Consider the following 20,979-nt stretch of genomic DNA (forward strand, 5'->3'; position numbering starts at 1 on the left):
TCTACCATGAGACCAACTTGGTAACAGATTATCTGATCAACTAATGAAAAGAAGATGTTTTCAGTTTTGAAATTTATAAAGAATCTAATATTAAAGTGAAGACCAAATTAATTTTTATTTAATGAGCTAATTATAGATACAACTTGTTCGTTTGTTGCACTTCTCTGTTCTTTCCTCACAGTGGAAATAATGGCCAAGAGAAAAAATCTAAAAATAGAGAAGGAATTATAGAAAGTCAAGAAAGAAAAATGAGGGGTGGAGCGAGCTATAGGCTATAAGGTCCATGAGAAACGGACCAGTGAAAATTTGGGCAAACTTTGAATGGTTGGAAAACGTTATGGCAATGGTATAAAAGTGAAGGATTGATGCACGTGAAGAGCAACTAATCAACTATCTTCTTCCAATAAAGGGAGGAAGGAGATAGCAAGAAATACAGGGTTGATTGATTAGTTCGGTGAAAAAAACCAACAAATAAAATGGGTCGCGGGGTGATGTTCATGTTGATGCTATGCATCTTGGGGGTTGCCGTGATGGGTGAAGACCCTTACATTTTCTACACATGGAATGTCACCTATGGTACCATTTCTCCACTTGGAGTCCCTCAACAGGGTATCCTCATTAACGGCCAGTTCCCTGGACCAGAAATCAACAGCACCAGCAACAACAATGTGGTGGTGAATGTGTTCAACAACCTCGACGAGCCCCTCCAATTCACCTGGCACGGGGTCCAGCAGAGGAAGAACTCGTGGCAAGATGGTAAATGCTTAGTGGATACATAGATTTCATAGCCTTTCATGTTTATAGTCGTATAAACTTCATCTCTAATTATTACTAACTTTTATTTCTAAAGGTGTCGCGGGAACCTCATGCCATATCCTTCCCGGCACGAACTACACCTACCATTTCCAGGTGAAGGATCAGATCGGAAGCTACTTCTACTACCCAACCACAGCCTTGCATAGAGCCGCTGGTGGGTTCGGTGGCCTAAGGATCTTTAGCCGATTATTGATCCCTGTCCCATACCCCGACCCCGAGGATGAGTACTGGGTCATCATTGGTGACTGGTATGCTAAGAGCCACAAAACCCTCAAAAGTCTCCTTGACAGTGGTCGCTCAATTGGAAGGCCTAATGGTGTTCTTATCAATGGCAAAACTGCCAAGGGTGATGGAAGTGACCAGCCTCTCTACACAATGAAGCCTGGAAAAACCTACAAGTACAGAATCTGTAATGTTGGTCTCAAGGACTCCCTCAACTTCAGGATCCAAGGCCACCCCATGAAGCTGGTCGAGACAGAAGGCTCCCACGTTGTCCAGAACACCTATGACTCCCTCGATGTCCACGTGGGTCAGTGCTACACTGTCCTCGTGACCGCCGATAAGGACCCCAAGGACTATTACTTGGTGGCCTCCACTCGTTTCACCAAGTACTCACTCACCGGAAAGGGAATCATCCGCTACACCAACGGCGTGGGACCTGCTTCACCTGAGCTCCCTCCTGCACCTGTTGGTTGGGCATGGTCTTTGAACCAATTCCGATCCTTCCGGTGGAACCTCACCGCTAGTGCCGCCAGGCCTAACCCTCAGGGTTCTTACCATTACGGTCAAATCAACATCACCCGCACCATCAAGCTCGTTAACACTGTCTCCAAAGCTCAAGGCAAGCTCCGATACGCAATCAATGGTGTCTCCCACGTCGATGGTGAGACTCCTCTCAAGCTCGCCGAGTATTTTGGTGTTGCTGACAAGGTTTTCAAGTACAACATCATCTCCGATGAACCCCCAGCAGATTTGAACACCATCACCTTGGCACCCAATGTCGTGAATGCTACATTCAGAACCTTCATTGAGATCATCTTTGAGAACCCTGGCAAAACCGTCCAGTCATACAACCTTGATGGTTACTCATTCTTTTTAGTCGCGTAAGTACTTGTTATCCCCACTCATGAGGAAATTTAATTAAATACTTAATTTTTATATGTTTTGTTTTATATCCTATAATCTACAGGGTAGAACCAGGGAAGTGGACCCCAGAGAAGAGGAAGAACTACAACCTTCTTGATACCGTGAGCAGACACACCGTTCAAGTTTTCCCCAAATCTTGGGCAGCTATCATGTTGACATTCGACAATGCTGGCATGTGGAACTTGAGGTCGGAGCATGCTGAGAATCGTTACTTGGGCCAACAACTCTACATTAGTGTTTTGTCCCCAGAACGTTCTCTAAGGGATGAGTACAACATTCTTGACTCTCAGCTTCTTTGCGGCATCGTCAAGGACTTGCCCAGGCCACGACCATATGTCTAGAGTTGCCTTTTTTCCGTGCCATACGGCTCTTATTAATTAAGATGATATGATAGATTTGTTACATGACTTTTCGGTCACTGATGTATCAACCCTTTCTTGAGTTCAATTCATTTTCCCTTTATCAATATAGGTTAATTTCTCCTTCACAGTTTCTTCCTAGTATTACTTTGAATTTTGATAAATTTATCATTTACATGTCACTAAAATTAAATTTTACTCAATCTATATATATATATGTAAAGCACAATTGAGTTTTTGCATTAAATACATAAGCAAAACTCAAGTGTGTATTAAAAGCAACCAAAAAAATAAAAAACTTTGTAATAAATATAATAAACAATAATAAAACTAAAATTAAAATAATATATATTGTAAAAAACTATTCAACTACTACCATTAAATAAAAACATTCATAAACTTAAAATTTCCTTGACTTTTGTATTTTACAAATATTAAAAATTAAATTAAATAAGAAAATAAAATTTATTAGCAAATAATTTACATAAAATAATTTTAAAATTCAAAAAATTCTATCTATATATATATGTAAAGGAGACTTGAGTTTTTTTCCATTAAATATATCAAACAATTCCTACCTCTACATTAAAATACATTAAAAATAAAGAATTTCATTTGCAATAAATATATCTATCTATCTATACTATATATAAAAGCAAAGTTTTTGCAATCTAGAGGGTAATTCTGTCATTCAATATCCATTACATTGCAATATGATTTTCAGCATGGGTATTTTAGTAAAAAATATATATTATTGTTCAAAGATTCAATCTCAGCCGTTATTCTGCCTTTTATCCTCCCAAATCAGTTTCAATCTCACTGCCGTTATATCTCCCAAATCACAAATTTCCGTTATTCTTTCCCAGTCCAAATTATACTCCCTCACATTCACCGTTCACTTTCGGAGTTTCAGACTGTTCTCTGCTACGCTCCTTCTCGACAGGGTCTTGCATCATCTGAGAACAACTTATTCTTCTCCATCGTTCCTTCTCTGCGATTCAGGTAAGAATGTTTCTGTTTGTGCATTCTTTCTTCTTCTGAATTGGCCTCACCTCTACTCTGTAGTCGTGCGTCACGGGTTGTGGTGCAGCCCCGCCAGGCCGCCGCAAACCCATTCATTCACATTAGGTGTCTCTAGCGCGAGCATCTGTCAGATTTCTAGGTTTTCCAGTTTTCACTGATACGGTCATATAAAGTTTAATCTCAAAATTACTTTACTATTAATTTCACTCAGAAATTCTATAGCATTTTCTCTCATCCATTATCATCTATTTGTTTGCTTGAATCACGGAATTGCGCCAGGTTAAGGAACCGAAACGTTCACATACATGCTTCAATCGCTAGAGTTTTTGTTCACAAGATGAATCCCAGATTTCTGTCAAACCTGTTTTATGTATGTGAACCGAAATGCTTCATTGGCGCTTATAGTTACTGTCATAGTGTCATTTAGGATAAATTTTGGAGTGTTCTACGTTTGATTTTAAAAAATAATACTCATAATTCTCTTTGTTTTGGGTATATTCTTCTTCACATTTGCTTAATCTTCACCCCTTTGTTCTGCAGCAATATTTTTATCTATTTTATAGCCATGTAGAGGCAGAACGGGTTGAAGATGCAGCACAACAGGTATGCCATTTACTTACCCCTCAATTTCTTTTTAATTAATCCCTCTTGCATGAGATGTGTTTCCCTCTGCAATTTGTGTTCTCTTCCTTTTCTCTTATGCGTCTCCCTCCCTGTGCCTCTGATCCGGGCTTCAATCACGTTTTTATTTTTTTAATTTCATTTTTATTGCTTATTTCTATACATTGTTTTTTCAGTCTTTCAGGTGGTGAAAGATTTGTTTTCCCTTTCTCTGGCGGGAAAATTGTTGGGTGGTGTAGGTGTAGAACAAACTCTTCCATGTTGCTGCTGGGGAGGAGCCAGAGTGGTTTCATGTTGCTTTTATTCTCTGTAGGTAGTTACAATTAACTATTTTTTAATTTTGCTTTTATTTCTGTATGCAGTTGGTGATTCATCGTGTAAGCAGTTGAGACTTCACTATGCATGCTTTGTTTTCTTGAGATATATGAGGGACTTCTCTTATGCTCATGGAAAACAGTCCATACACGGGCAGTGTGAACACCACTACTACAGACAAGCAGTGTCTAGCAAAATTTTCCATTTCTTTCAATTTTAAGAAGTAAGTATATTGCACATGCTATTCATTACTTTAGTGAGAAGGTTCTTTGTGTTTCACAGTTTATTCTCATTGACTTCATAATTTTCCATACAATGCATAATTCAAGAAAATGTTCCCCGAGTATGCTGAGAAGTACAACCAGCATCAACTTTATGAGCAAGTTGCTTCAATGTCTTATGAAAAAAGTTCATGTCCTATTTTTGTCTTTGGGTTAATGCTCATGAAATTCATGTGAGGGTCATACTTTGATGCATTATTTTTTATTTTGGTATATTTTTTGGATTGATAGTCATTTTGATTTTGGATTTACTATAGGCATGGGATTTTTAGTCCAGAATGTACTCTGCGTTTTTTGTTGTACTTTTGTGCTTCTAATAATTATTTTTCAATCAAAGCATGGTAAATGAGAGTTTTAATGCTATAGCAACCGTTTTAAGGAAGATGTAAATATATTGAAACTGAAGTTAAATATTGAAATCCAAATTTATATTTCTATATGAGTAACTGAAAAATTAATGGGATTTTTTTAAAGCTTTTCAGTGGTTGGTTATTAGGTAATTACTAAAATCACTCTTTAGATGTCAGTTTAAGAATAGGAATGCAATATGGAATTTGAGATAATGTTGTGAATTAATTGAAGGTTAATGGGGAACCATAAGAAGAAAGAATGGAAGAGTTACACATAGTATATGATAATCACCCTGGCTATTCTTCTCCAAAACAAGCTTTATGATATATCCAAAACAGGCTATTCATCAAACAAGTGTAACGGCTGAAACATACGCTACTGAAACTCCTTCTATATAATCATTTAGTTCCATCATTCCATCTGTCAAACCATTCATCTCTAATATCTGCGAAATTAGAGCAATTGGATCTGCTTCAGCTACCGTCCCTGTGAGTACCATTAATTCATTTAGGCACATGCCTTTCATAGACAATTTAAACCTCACAAAAAACAATAACATTGAATTAAAAGTATATATATTGTCACCATTTACAATCTTTGCTATTTGAATACGGTAGTGTCTGACTGTCCATATTTCCAAGTGTCTGAAAGTCTAATTTATGTAGTAACAATTGCTTAGTCATGCCATTGTGATTCCCACAGGTTATTACTGGGAGAAGACTGAACATTGCTACTTAATGGAGTCTGTTGGAGATCCATTATAATTGAAAATGAGTATTTAAAGGTTTGTTTTCTCATTAGCTTAAAATCATTGTTAACCGCTATATCTGTAATCTATATAAGTTAGGATTTAGCAACGGATGAATTGTTGCGAGTGAAGGGATGTGAATCTGTGTATGCTATTGGTGATTGTGCTTTAATAAATCAACGGAAAATCATGGTATCTTCTTAGCCTTTATCATCATGATGCTACATTCTTATCCAAATCATTTGTCCATTTTGATTTTGGGTTTGATAGACAACTTTAGTTTATAGTGCGTGTAATTTAGTCATTTTTCATAAGTTCAAGAAACATGTTACATTTATTTACTAAACTGCTACAATTGTCTTCTACAGATTGGAGTGGATACATTACAAGACTTCCTTAAATAGTTCCTTACCATATATTGAACAGGTGTTGGACTATCTTTTTTACCCAGAGATACATTTCAGTGGACATTTGATCATGAGATTGCAAATCAAACACTTCAACTTTATAGGGTAGACACATTTACTACAGAGGGTATGTTTTTGGAGTGCTGGAAATTTAAGACTGAAGGAAGTTCAATTAATTTTGTTTTTCCAGAAAAAGGTTAAAAAATGAATTACTCTACAAGTTGATTTTACTTTTGCTAAATTGCTTGGTTTGGGAAAGTTTATGATTGCTTTTTTTTTCTTTTCTACTTCAATTTCTCCTAACTCATATTCAACTTTTTATTTACAGAAGAGGTCTGCTAAGGTTGGACTATTAATAGAATGAATTAGAGGACCAATTGTGAAGAGAATCACAGCCGATAGGGAATTGGTGATTGCCGTTTTACCTGTCTGCTAACAAGCTATGGAAGGTGAAAGAAGAATCCTTGCTCGATCAGAGGGAACCTTAAGAAAATTAGATCATTGCATGGACAGTTCTCTAATTCCTCTATCTTTTCTATTTTTTTTAGCACTTTCAACATGCATTTGTTCTATTGATCTTATACAGCTCTCTAGGCTCTAGCAACTTGATCTAAGACGTATGGTGAGATTAAAATGGATGCCCCTTATGTAACTCCTTTTGCCTTTTCCTTTTTTGCCTATATTGTAACCTGTTTATACTGTATGGAAAGAAGAGTTTGCGAATGAGGCAAAAAAAGGTTCAAGTCCTTTTTTCCCCAATTCAATAATGGTTGTCAAGGGTGGATTATGATTTTCCATTGGTTGCTTATGCATTGTTGGTTGAGCTGTGGTTGGAACATGTGGGGAAAATGAACCACAAATGTTCCTGATGAAAGACTAGATAAAATAGTCTTTGGAATTAAAAGGACTAAGATAATATTGGTAGGTGAGTCCAAGAGATATAGTCACTATAATGATGAAAAAACATTAAAAGTGATTAATTTGTAACGGGTCAGAGACATTAAGAGTTATTAATTTGTAATATATTAGAGACATTAATTTGTAACGGATGAAAGACATTAAAAATTATTAATTAGAAGAGCTGAAGATAAACAGCTAAATATGAGTCATAAATAATATATACATAGCAGATAGAAGGTTAGCCAAATGGAACTATGATGCTAACCTTCTTCAATGCCAGGTTTCATGTAGTTCCAATTTTTTTTTTTTATAATAAAAATGCATAATTATAACAATGTCTAAATGACTCATGAGAAAAATTAGGTTAAATAATATCAAAGTTAAAAATGTGCCCTTCACATATTTTATATTGAGGTATTTGCATTGGAGTGGTCAAAGGCACGAACTATAAGTCATGTTGCAGGTACAAATACCAAGAGGTTATATGTTGGCATATTACCTGAGAATGTATAAATGTGCTAGAACTAGCTCTTTGATTTGGTAATGATTTCTTCAGGGCAATCATTTTTTTTTAAGACGAAAATATTATTGAATGAGAAAATTTCATGAGAACAAACATTTCATGAAGATGTGAAACAAAGAGCACCCTCTTAGACCTTATTTGAAGAATTTTTACCTGTGGGGATGAAAATTCCCCGAGACAAACTTAGGATGAGGTAGGGATAGATCTCATTGCCCAACGAGTCCCCGCCCCAAATATATAAATGAAAATTAAACTAGATATTAGGATCTTTATATACAAATAAAAAAACATATGAAATCATTTAATAAAATTATATTCATAAATATTCTTTTATGATTTTCTTTTCAGAGGAAATATGTTACCGGAATAACAATTGGATGGTAATACCATGTAGTTATTGCAATTAATATAATGAATTCTTCAATGCCTTTTATAATTCTACTAAAAATATTCTAAAATAAAAATAACCCATTAATTATATTTTATTTTTCTATTGTTTCCTTTTATTTCAGGAAATTCATCAAGACAATCCAGTATAAATAAATATAATTATTATGTTGTTACAAAACAAAATTAGACACACTCAACAGTCAACACATAAAAAATATTTAAATTTATGTATTTTACAGCCAAAATTAAGTTTATTCAAAAAATTTCTTTAAATAAACATAACAAAAATGTCATATATTTTGAAAAATTTCACGCTATAAATAAAAATGGATATCCCCGTGCATCGCACGGGTAAAAGTACTAGTTAAATAATAAAATTAAAACTGAATAAATTGTAATGTCAAAAACTATTCAACTACCAACATTAAATAATATATTTATAAAGTTATTTATCTTCATTTTTATAATTATTTATATATTAATTATAAAATTTCCTATACATTTAAGTAAAAGCTAAATATAATATGATAAAAAATTTAAACATATGTAGTTAAAATATTAATTATTGACCTCAACTTGAGAAAAAAATTAAATTTATATAAAATAAATATATGAAATATCAGAAATAGTCAATGATTAAATAATCTTCGTACATAATATACTTAGAACTTTTTTTTGTGTTGTTTAATATAGATTATTATAATGTTGTTTTGTGTTATTTTATAAAATAATTTTACAAACATAAAAAATTAATATATTATAATTATTTAAGTCTTTTAGAATATCTTTTTATATACATTAAAAAGTGTATAGAGTATACACAAGATGATATTTAGAATAAAATTTTATTAAACAATATTTTTATATGGAAACATTATTTATAATTAAAATTAATTAATTTTATTAATAAAAAATTACTAGCAAATAGTTTTAAAATTAAAAAATGCCGCAATAATTTATAAAAATATTTTTAAAATTAACATTATTAAATATGACGTGGATGTCAAAAAAGTATGACGTGTGTGTATTTTTTTCATAAATTTATTCAATTATAAATTTTGATCTATTATATATTAGTAAAAAAGATCAACTTAAAGAAGTATAACAGAGAAAAATAATTAAGGCTAAAATTAAAAATTAATTATTTTACTAAATAATATTTTAAAATATTAAAATTATAATTTATTGTAAATATTAAAGTTAAAGTTAATTAATTGTTGATAAAAAGTATAAGAAAATGTTGATATAATTTATTTGGTGAGATTAAAACTTATTAATTGAAAATATTTGAAATGCACTTTATAATTTATTTTATTTTTAAATTTTTAAAATTATTATAATGCTAATTATTAAATTTGAATAGTATTAATTATTTAAAGAAAACTCTAATACTCATAATGAAATGTTTTAACACAATTATTTTTATTTTATTATAATTTATAAGTAAAAAATGTTTTTTTAACTATAATAAATTTTATATTATGTTGATAAATGTAACACCCCGGTTTCTCAACTGAGGAGTCACATTAGTTACCTAACAAAATCTAAGGACTATTTCGTAATCCTAAGAAAACACAATATATTTTTTTCCTTTTCGAAACAACTGAACATAATTGAATATATAACATAGACTTTATTCAACAACCCGTTCCCGACATAATAATAATAGTGTCTTACATCATCATGAACAAGTTTCCAAAATAAGTACGCACACTTTAACAGTGGCGAAATAAGGTTTAAACAACAGAGTTTTCATAAGGAAAAAGAAACTCAAACATAGTCCACCAAAAAGGGAGAAGCAACTGCTTCATCCACCTCTACTCGACCGCCCACGATCACGGTCTCCGACTCGAACAGCTAAGCTTCAGCGGAAGGCTCACCATCGCCTAATAGCGTTAAGCGCCCAAACAACAAATAGCAAATAGAAAAGGGTTAACTCCATACAATTATCATGTATGAAAGAGAAAATCATGTTATTCAAATTTAACTACCTATCATGGTAAATAAACCAGCAACATAACTAAACTCATATATCAACAACCTAATCATATAACATCAATTCGGATATCGACAACCTAACATATAACATCAATTCAAATATCAAAAACTTCAACAGTATATTATCAATTCAGATATCAATAAACCAATAACTAAAATCCAAAAACATAGGGTCAGGTGTTAGTTCCCTATAATGCAACTATATGCTTCTACCAAAATGGATCGATCAGCAACGTCTCTCAAGACGGGACAATCACGCGGGACCACACCCACCTCATTGCCACTTTACGCCACTCCGGACGGGACAATCGCGTGGGACCACACCCACCTCATCGCCACTTTAGAACATCTCGAAAGATGGGACAATCCCGCGGGACCACACCCACCTCATTGCCACTTTATAACGCCTCGAAAGACGGGACAATCACGTGGGACCACACCCACCTCATCGCCACTTAAGAACCAAAGCCTATATGCCAAGTCAGTCAACAACAATCCCCAAACCAATGATTAATTCGGAGTAACCACATGTTATTCCTATTATCAACGAACATAACTCAATTCAATTGCATACCAACTCAGTTCAATGACAGAAACCAGTAAACGGCCGAAGCCTCTCAGAAAACGGAGACACACGTCTCAATAAGTTTACTCGGCCGAAGCCTTCAGAAAACATTTGGCACAAGCCTCAGAAACAGTCAATATAAGCAAGCATACAACATTGCAAGCATAATAATCATAATCCAATGCCAATCAATATAAACATCTTCATCTCAAACGCAGGCAGTGCGATAAAAGCAGGCAAGACTCAAAGACACTCTAAAACCGAGTTACCCTTACCTTCGTGAGTAGAAGTTGGGCATGGAAGTTGTGAACCTAGAACAAGGAAACACAATCATCAACACAAGCCCTACTAGAAGTAGCACTATCTAATAACGCTAATCGAAACCGGAAAGAAAGCTTTTAAAGCTTCAGAGTTCCTCTTAAGGCACGAATTGACAACGGAACTTCGTTCGCTAAAACGAGCATAACTCGAGCTACAGAACTCGGAATGACATGAAACCAGCGCCAAAATTTCGACAATCAAAAGATCTACGCAATGGCTCAGGTCATAGAGACTCAAAAATTATTTTTGGACACGGTACCCTAAGCAATAGGTTTCGGCCACTATGTAAAATAGGGTTTCCGAACTTTTTCTTCGGTCTAAATCGATTCCTAGGTATTCCTAGGCGATATCTAGGCCAGGGAAACTCTCAGAAAAATTATCGGGTCGAAAACTGTCGCAGGGGTATTTTGGTCAATATTTTTAGCTCAGAAATTCAAAACTGAAATTTCGAAAAACAAATTAGATGGGGTCGACACCAACGACGATTATGACGACTAATCCTACTAACGCTAAGCTCAGTCGAGAGTTTTAAGCCCAAAGGACGGAACTTTAGCCAAAAATGGGTATTTCCTACAGAAATGAATTCCGGCGGCATTTCGGCGACATTCGGCAAAATGTAATCCGCTAAACATGCTCAGGGGCACGCAGGGAATAAGTTTAGACACTAAAATCAAGTTATTTGGACAGTTTTACAAAAAGCTCAAAACTTTGAGCACAGAAAGACATAGAGAAAAGCGACAAAATTTAAGATCAGAAGAAAGAAATAACATCAGTACCTTGAGGCCTACGCGTAGCAACGAACAGAGCGACGATCAGGCAAGAACCGGAAAAAATCAAATCTCTTCCTTTCCTCCAAGAAGTTCACGGCCGTGTGTGTGTGTTGTGTATTTTTTTTTGATTTTTTTCATTTTTTGAAGTCCTATTTATAGGAAATTGAAAACGTGAGAAAATGATTATTTCGCGATTCCGATTTTTCCTACTGATTCCAACGTATTTTAGACACGATATTCTTCCCGCTGAATCTTCTAATTCTTCAAAGAAATATCAGTATGATTTTTGGTTTTCGAGGCTTGTTTTTTAATGTTTACCGGCTTAAAATGCACTTTATGCACTTTTTGATTTTGACCTCGGATGCAGAAACTTCCTTCTGAAGAAAGATTTGGAACGTCGATTAGAGTGGGCGTACGCGTGTGGAATCTTCGTTTGAAGCTCCGAATAGAAAAAGTCTTCATCGTAGGTTAATTTAATAGCTCTAGAAAAACCAGGGATTCAGTTTCGGCAAACCTCCCGGTATCGGAAATGAGTGTTCGTAAATTCCAGGGTTTCGTATCGAAACGCTTATTATGGAAGGATTAAGAGAAGTTCTAACATTTCTCTGAAGATTTTTGGAATTAGTTTCCCATCGTGTCTTTAAGTGCAAATTAGTCGTTTACTAACGGTTTTGCCCTAAGGCAGAAATGAATGAAACTCGTGCCGTAGCCTATAACGACTATGTTACTATTCTTAGTCATTTCCTGAACTTTCCTCTTCTTAATATTAATCCAAACATTAAACACGAGTCAAGTTCCTCTCACGCTTACACAGAATCCTATGCGTGAGCTGGAAATCATTTATCTATTTAATTCTAAAATTTTGGGTCTTACAATAAAATTGTAAAAACACCCATGCAACGCACGGGTTTTATATCTAGTTTTAATGTAATGCGACCTAAACAATGTTGTATCTTATAAGCAACGAAATTTGCACGGGCATTAAATAAATAATCTACTGATTATAATTTTATAAGTATACCTTTAATAAGATATTGGGTTTATAAATGTCTACAAATACTAGAGTACTTTGTTGAAATTTATTTTAGACATTGTGAAAAATATTTTTCAATTATAATTGTAGTAACTGATTATTTATATTTTGCTATTAATGAAATGATCTTTTTTTTTCAAAAGCAAAATATATATATTGATGAGGAAAATGTAAAGGACAAACAGTTCACTTCAAAATGACTCAAAAACCAGCAAAGTCGGACACAACCCAACATAAAACGTGCAACAACTCATCCCACACGGCACCAAAGAAGAAACAAAAGCCCGCAAAGCCGAAAGACTAAACCCAAAGCACCAAGAAGATAAAACAAAAGCCCTTTAAGACCCCTAAAACCAGACACCACCCAAAAATCTACTTGTGCTACTCTAAGACTTGTGCGCATTGATCTAGGATGCGACAGGGTAGGAGGAGGCAACATTATCTATGCAATCATACAACCTGCCTAAGCTTTTCCCCATCAAAAATAAACATTACATATTTTATTTTCTGATTGAATGAAAAAAATTGATGAAGAAAAGTATTACATAAAAATAATTATTGTTCTTATAAGTATTTCACCGCTTAAAATATTTTAGTATAAAAAATAATTGAACTAAAATAAAAGAGTAAAACCTCATACACTTTACACAATTCTAAATTGAAATTTTATGTTATTAGCTATATGTAATATATGTAATAATTTGTAATGTCAATATTAATTATAATAGTTAAATGATTAATCAATTAAAAGAAGGGGAATTGTTCTTCAGACCCCCTCCCACATCTATTCGTACCGATAATAATTCGTGAATCTCAAAAACACTTATGTTCGTGTTTCGCTCGCACTTTGCAACTGCATGACTAACGCAATTTTTCAACTGTGATAGCCACACACTTTGAAGCTTCGTGACCAACGCACTTTCAAATTGCGTCAGTATAACACTTTGAAAGTGTGTTAGTCACGCAGTTTCAAAGTGCGATCTGATGCAGAACATACCAAAATCAGAAAATAGAAGCGTTACAAAATGATAACCACACAATAAATCATAGACAACCATAAAACATATGATAGAGATATCTTAAAATCACAATCAAATGATTATAATATTATAGTATTATAAAGTTACATTACACTATTACAACATTTAGCATAAACAACAAGCTAGTCATCCGTAAGATCTACGCTTTCCTCACTCCTTGGTGCGTTTTGCTCCGCAAGAATTTCCAGGAATCTAGACATGCGGTCCAGGTATGGTAGCTCACAACCAAAGAGCGTTATGACTAAAAGATGACGTCATTACAGATTTGTATTTGGCATAGGAAATCCACTTGACATGTGCACCTACATGATGATGATTTATGTTAAATATACTCTTATAATGGCTTGTAATGTGTATTTAAAGTAAAAGTTAAGTACCTACACCCAGTTGTTTTTGTTGACATGTAGTATACAAATAATTTTGTAGTCCGACCGATGTGGCACTAGACCGGTAAGCGGCAAGAAGGTAGAGCACCTCTTAATTGACAATGTCACCAACACAACCCGATACACTGTAGCAACAATGTGACTCATATCCGAAATGCATAACCACTTCTCCTCTGTTGCAATCTTCTTTGGAGCAATATGCAGGGCTTGTAGTACCTGTTGGTACAGTTTGTTGGTGCCATACAATTTTAGATAAGTTGCATTACATGATGTAAGCTCATTTATCATTACTTGCCACACGTCAGGCCACTTTTTTTCTCCCACACCCAACAAGGAAGCAACACTCCTATATCCACAATTCTCATCATCAACACTCACAATGTTCAGTAGATAATCATGGAGGAATTAACGCACTTTAAGAGTGCGTGAAAATGCAAAAAATTACATCGAGAAGTCCAATACTGTACCTTACGACGGGGACGACAGTGGGTGTCTTCGACGGTGGACGGCTACAGAGAAGAGAGGGAAGTTGAAGGAGAAAGATGTTGGTACGGGTATGGATGTTGAAGAAGAAAGAAAAGAGAGAATGTGAGGATGGGGGTGGAAGAAGAAAGAGGAGAGAGAATGTGAGGATGAAGGTGGGTTATTTTCAATTTTCCGTTAAGGGTATTTATGACATTTCACACATTTTATGGGGATCAAATAACAATTCCTACAAAATGTTCAGTTTTGAAATTTTAAATAATATAATATTACCCGCCAAATTAAATTTTATTAATGACTAACTTTTATTAGAAACAAAGCTAATACAAGGAGTATTATAAAATTTGACTCGACCATTGACTCAGCTAAGGTACTGGGTTAATGTGTCATTCAACCCATGAGTTAATGGTTGAATTATATATTGTTAAAATGTCATGATTTAGTGGTTTGCATTTTTGTACTTTTCTAAGTTATAATCCCACCCATGATAACAAAAATAATTGTTACATTGATGCAATAAAGCTGCATTGCACCCATATTCAAAGATATTGCACTTACACATCAGTTAAGTATTCTCTTTGCCACTTCTATGTTGTGGGTTCAACCTTCGCAGCAAAACTTTGGAGCAAAAATTCAACGCCCATTCTATGCTTCCTCCCTATTCAAGAAAGCAAGTTTTCGGCCTTCCTAGCTTTTGAAAGCATATTCGTTTGGAGTTTTGCACAACAATGTGAAAAAATCCGCTAGATATAATAATGATGTTGGGGAGACCCAGAAATTAATTTATGTAAAATAACTCAAATAGACCGGCTATGACAATGTGGTATATTAATCACAATAACATTATATGTATACAAACTTGCTCACTCCTCCAATCACCATGGTACCAAGATTAGTGGAAATAAAGAAAGGTTACAAATACAGACCACAAAAATACAACGCTGACTAACATCACTCATTTCTGGTTTTATTTCCCTTAAAACAGGACTGGGAAAAAATCAGACAAAAGAGAAGAGAAAACAGAGAGAATCAATCAACTCATTTACAAGAGAAGGCTGAGAACACACTGAGAACTGAACAATATATGAACTCAATCAAACAACAATAGAGTGAAGCCAGGTTTAAGTATTCAAGTTTCCTATTCAAGTTTCACTATATTTTCTCACAATTTTCTCATCTCGAAGCCAGGTTTGTAACACTAGTGTGAAAAATATAACAAAATGATCAACAATCTTATTTATTAAGACTCCGTCCAAATCCTTCCTTTTTCAGAATAAGGGACAATTTTACCTGTCAAAATGATCCTCCATATTTCAATCAAGATGAATCATAACTAAAAACATAGATAGCTTATAACTGAGGTGCCATATCCACCTTACTAATCAAGATGAATCATAACTACAAACATAGATAGCTTATAACTGAGGTGTCATATCCACCTTACTACTGGTTTTGAACTTTGGACCAAAACTAAGGGGAATTAGTTCCCGCAAATGCACCTAGAGAGGGACTTACTATCGCTATGCATAAGCTGACACAAAGAGACCCTTTACCGTAACAGATACGGTAATGAAATTTTTTATTATCTTACAAGTTTTAGATAAAATTACCAGTATGTTTCTACCTGTTTTATCCTGACTTTGAAACATTCACATCTCTTAGAACCTTTGCAGCATCCTCAGGAAAAACAGGATTTATGTAACACCCAGTTCCAATCTCAAAACCAGCAATCCCAATTAGCTGGGGCACTATTTGTATAAACCAATGACTGTATGCTAACTCTGATCCATGATCATGCAGTGGACTCGTGTGAATCATAAAGTTGAATGGCGGATTGTTCAACTGCACAGACATCTTCCTAAGCGTTTGTTTCAATAAACCACCAAGATCAACGGCCTGCAAAGTAAATGTGAAGATATAAATCATCAAACTTTAGACATGTATATATGGGTGGTAATAGCGTGCACTAGTGGATGCTGTAGTAATACAAGATGGATCTGTGTTTGAAGCACTAAAGCTAGCTTTAAAGCACTTCAGCAAGGTCTGCGCTTCAGGCGAGCACTAAAGCGGATATAACGCGCTAAAGTGAGCTTTTAATAGCTTTTACACTTTAGCCAGAAATCCAAACAGGCCTCGGGTTTGACCAATATTCTATGACCCAGTTAGAAAATTAGGGTTTGCACCTAAATTTGACACTCAACTCTCAGTCAACCAGACACGCAACCTCACTCTCAAACAACTCCCACGACCTGAACCCAAGAGCGGCGCAGCAACACCACTTTGACCCACCACTGGCGGTCGCGTGAGCTATTCCACTCCTTCCCTCTGTTGAAGGCTGATAGGGTTAGACCAACTAAACCCATTATTAAACATCTACATGTTAGGCGCAGGGCAGGTATAATTAAAAATAATTGTAATTAACACTGAGTTGTTTTGTGGTTAGTTGTTATGTGGTTACTGACTTGATGTTCTATTAGTAAGGGGTATAAGGGTCAGATCTAGGTGTGAGGATCTATGTTGTATAAATAAGGGGGTTTACCCTTCAGTTAGCAAGCAGTTTTGGGTAGTTAGGAGTGGAGAAACTGATTCTTGGGAATCTGTTAGGGTTTCAGATACCCGAACTGTGTATTACTGTCTACATCTTTTTCTCAGTAATACAATTCTTCTTCTCTGGAATCTCTCTGTTATTGGTGTTAGTATATTTCTATGATTTTCCTTGTTCTTCTGAATACAAGTTCTAAGACTAGCATCAGAGCACCGATCTGGTACCCTGAAAAGTGAAAACCAAACCCATCTGTGATGTATATGAAGACGAGGAGTATGGCAAGAACCTCTGAGGAATAGGAGCAAGAGCACGAGGAGTGGAGAGCACCATTGAAGTTCGCGGAAGCTCTGCTGAAGAAACGCGAAGTGATTCTCACAAAATCCAATGGCATAAACGATTCTGTGAATAACGATGGGGAAGACAACGATGATGATTTGGATCGCAAAGCTTCAGGAACTCGAGGGCGTAAGAAATGACGCAGATTGAAAATTCCAGTTTTTTCAGGGGAAGATGTGCTTGGTTGGGCATAGCATTTAGAATGATATTTCCTAATGAAGGAGGTAACGGAGGACGAAAAAATTACAGGCAGTTATTTTTTTTTTGGAATGCCAATTACAGACAGTTATGGTGGCACTCGTAGGGAAGGCCTTGAGTTGGTATCAATGGTGGGAAAAGTGTAACCCAAATCCAACCTGGGAAGGGTTCAAGCTTGCTGCCATTACAAAATTCCAGCCTTCCATGATTCAAAATCCCTTTAATCACTGCTTGCTCTTAAGCAAACTGGCACTGTGGATGCATGTGGAAGAGTTTGACAAATATGTTGGGGCTTTGAGAACAATCGGTCAAGAGTTTGTAAAATAAATCTTCTTGAATGGTCTGAAAGAAGAAATCCAAGTTGAGGTAAGATTACATGAACTCAATACTCTTTCAGAAGTAATTCTGAAGTCAATTTTGATTGAGCAAAAGAATTTGATTTTGGCAAGAAAGAGTAGTAGATTTACTAGAACCACAGGATTTTCTAGGAATGATTCCTATAATAAGGTGGTGACTGTTGAATCAAAAACTTTTCCTGAGAAAAAAAACTGATAACTTTACTGCTGGAGGTGTTACTGCAAATTCTGCCACTGTTTTGTCTACTGAAAATGTTAGAAACAGGGGAGGGGAGTACAAAAACCTAACTAGTGCAGAGATGAGGGACAAAAGAGAGAAGGGCTTGTATTTTAGGTGTGATGAGCCTTATAATAGGGAGCATAGATACAAGAATAGACAATTCAGAATGTTGATAATTGAAGGGGAGGATGAAGAGGAAGAATCAATTCAGGAAGAGGAATTGCAGGGCAGTTTTCAATCTATATTATTCAAGACTTATATATAACGTTATTATATTCTATAAAGCAATAATGATAATAAAATAACTAATAGCCTAACAACATTTCAGATCTACTTGTTCAATGCTTTTGTCACATGTAAGGACTGCAGAAACCATAAAAATCAACATCAAGTCTCATATAAATATTGAAATAATTAAATTTAGGATTACGGTACTAAAAAAGAATCGAAAACTGCTATCCTATCCTGTCAGGATAATTCTATCCTAGTTCCCCCCTCAGGATAAATTTTACACATGATGGACAGGATAGGATAAGGGACAGGATTGTGTTATACTATCCTGCTGGCGCAACAAACAACACATAAGAGCAGGATATGATTGCAGTATCCTATCATGTCTGCTTATCCTATCCACCAAATGGGCCCTTAAACTAAACCTTAAATCCATGCATCATATATTCATATTAGATGCATTATGCTGAAACTAGACTAAATATTTTGCATTTAAGATAAATAGGACTTTGCGAAGAATGAAATGTTACCTTCTCAGCATCCAATTCATGGAAATGAGCAGAATGATACCGGGGAACAATCCATATCTCAAAAGGGAATGCAGCAGCAAAGGGAACAAGTGACAAGAAGTAGGTAGATGAATCAATCAAGAGATCCTCACATTGAATTTCACATATACAGCATTTCCTCATCTTATCAAAATAATCCTTCATACTTCCAAGACGGACAGAAACACTAGGTGGAATAACTGGTAGGGCTAACATTTGACTATGAGAATGACTCATTGATGCACCAGCTGAAGCCCCATGGTTTTTAAACACCTTCAAATGTTAAAATCAAGTTTATACACGAAAATGATATGACACACGAGCAAGAAGAAGAACAAAAACAGTAAGTAATGCAAACCTAGATTAATAGCAATCTTTAATGTTTGTAGAAAGTGAAAGAAATGTAGCCTACAACTACCATTTCATAAAAACAGTTATAAGTTACCATAAAAGTGATGGTCAATGATCGAAGGCATGAAAACACCAATGTCCATTGATTATTTGCTCAGTTGCTCTCATTTTCCAAAGTAAAAGAACAATGATAATGTCTACAACTCATACTTAGTTCACTACAAGACACTTCAAATGGATTAAAATATACTTATCTAAATATCAAATAGTGACAAGACCATACACTGTTATGCATCTCATCTTAGAGATTACCATACATTGAAAATCATCAATACAAAATATCAACATGTATGTATCTGCATAGAAAGTATAAAATACAGGCATCATCACATAAATCACAGCTCAAACAAACATAAACTAAAATGATAAAACAAGAAAAAGAAGATAGTAACATCACCCACTACATATCTTAGAATTCCGATAAGGCCCAACTCTACCCCAAAAGCTGCTTAGATGTGAGGGATGCTCTACCCTTTATAAACACTTATTTGGCCATATCTCCCATCAATGTGAGACTTCTCAAGATAACGTTGATTTTACGGAATTAACATAACCACAACTGTACTGAGAGTTGAAAATGTAAATTCCTAGTCTATAATGAATTTAGGCCCGTTTGGGAAAACAACTCAATTAAGCGCTTATGATCGACATTCATAAGCTATTGCTATTTGTAAAAATTTATTGAAAATAAGCTATATATAAGTATAAGCTCTATTTCATAAGTTATCCTGAGTAGCTCAAAACAGCTCATAAGTTGTTTGCATAAGCTCTCTGAAACACTTACACAAGTGCTTATACTATCAGATAAGTTCAAATAAGCTCTTCCAAACGGGGCCTTAGCAGAACAAAACTTGATTCTCTGAAAAGTGAAAACAAACCTGCACGTATTTGATAGAGTCACGGGTCGCGAATTGTTGGATTCTCTTGGTGTAAGAAACGAAGACCTGTGCAATTTCCTCAGGCGACAGATCAACGAGCTGAACAGAGTGAACCGGAGTTTCGATCACCACGTCGTGGAATCCGAACCCGGCAAGAACCGACCCGGCGGAGGTGTGGGTCACGGGATCGGGGTCGGGGAGGTCGCGTGAGAGGGCCGGGTAGAGGTTCTGGATGACCCGGATGGTCCAGTTCGGGTCATCGGGCGGGACCCGGAAGATCTCGGGTGCGCACTCGTGCTCGTGGCCGATGCAGAAGGGGCAAGTGGTGTTCGGGTTCGGGTCGGCGGGTGATTTTGACTTGAAATCAGAGGGGCGTTTGGCTCTCGCGGGTGAGAATATCACCCAGCGGTTCCACACGGGGTCTTTTCTCAGTTCTGGGTTTGGATTCCCTGAAGAAGATGATGCCATGGTCTTACTCTTAAGTTGCTGTGCTTAAAACCCAGTCTTCTCTCATACCTTGTCTTTATATTATGGAAAACATTTCTGTACGTGCTCATATAAATAATGAAAGTACTATACATAACAATTTTTCAATTTTTTTATTTAAAGTATCTCAAAGCGTCTAAAGATTGATTTTTCGAGACTTTGAGTTCACGTTAAATGGGTAGATCACTCCTAACAATTAAAAACCGTTAATTTATCTGGGGAATATTAAGGCATACATTCTGCAATCTTATTTGCAGTACACTAAAATTACATCATGCAATGATTCTAGTTATA

The 20,979-nt window shown here is 35.4% G+C and overlaps 2 protein-coding genes and 2 long non-coding RNA genes across 7 annotated transcripts; 2 read left to right on the top strand and 2 right to left on the bottom strand.

Moving 5' to 3' along the window:
* Positions 1 to 372: 372 nt before the first annotated feature.
* On the top strand, positions 373 to 2,449 carry LOC130723437 (L-ascorbate oxidase homolog). The gene is made up of 3 exons (XM_057574492.1): positions 373 to 756; positions 851 to 1,919; positions 2,006 to 2,449. The coding sequence occupies exons 1-3, from the start codon at positions 477 to 479 to the stop codon at positions 2,301 to 2,303; spliced, it is 1,647 nt and encodes a 548-aa protein (XP_057430475.1). The 5' UTR covers positions 373 to 476; the 3' UTR covers positions 2,304 to 2,449.
* A 667-nt stretch (positions 2,450 to 3,116) lies between these two features.
* Positions 3,117 to 6,719, top strand: LOC130723438 (uncharacterized). 4 transcript variants are annotated; one of them, XR_009014275.1, is made up of 7 exons: positions 3,117 to 3,323; positions 3,885 to 3,947; positions 4,142 to 4,503; positions 5,144 to 5,400; positions 5,615 to 5,696; positions 6,029 to 6,194; positions 6,396 to 6,719. It is a non-coding gene; the product is annotated as an uncharacterized LOC130723438 (long non-coding RNA). The 4 variants fall into 4 exon arrangements; XR_009014276.1 differs by lacking the exon at positions 5,144 to 5,400 and having other exon boundaries at positions 3,124 to 3,323; positions 5,592 to 5,696; XR_009014274.1 differs by lacking the exon at positions 5,144 to 5,400 and having other exon boundaries at positions 3,125 to 3,323; positions 6,029 to 6,263.
* Positions 6,720 to 9,493: 2,774 nt separating this feature from the next.
* Positions 9,494 to 11,985, bottom strand: LOC130724352 (uncharacterized). Its single transcript, XR_009014483.1, has 2 exons — positions 11,541 to 11,985; positions 9,494 to 9,766 (listed from the first exon to the last, which is right to left on the bottom strand). It is a non-coding gene; the product is annotated as an uncharacterized LOC130724352 (long non-coding RNA).
* A 3,702-nt stretch (positions 11,986 to 15,687) lies between these two features.
* On the bottom strand, positions 15,688 to 20,736 carry LOC130723068 (ADP-glucose phosphorylase). The gene is made up of 3 exons (XM_057573991.1): positions 20,200 to 20,736; positions 18,893 to 19,183; positions 15,688 to 16,372 (listed from the first exon to the last, which is right to left on the bottom strand). The coding sequence occupies exons 1-3, from the start codon at positions 20,665 to 20,667 to the stop codon at positions 16,106 to 16,108; spliced, it is 1,026 nt and encodes a 341-aa protein (XP_057429974.1). The 5' UTR covers positions 20,668 to 20,736; the 3' UTR covers positions 15,688 to 16,105.
* Between the last annotated feature and the right edge of the window lie 243 nt (positions 20,737 to 20,979).

Source organism: Lotus japonicus, chromosome 6 (genome assembly GCF_012489685.1).
Source record: "Lotus japonicus ecotype B-129 chromosome 6, LjGifu_v1.2".
Classification (NCBI taxonomy): domain Eukaryota; kingdom Viridiplantae; phylum Streptophyta; class Magnoliopsida; order Fabales; family Fabaceae; genus Lotus; species Lotus japonicus.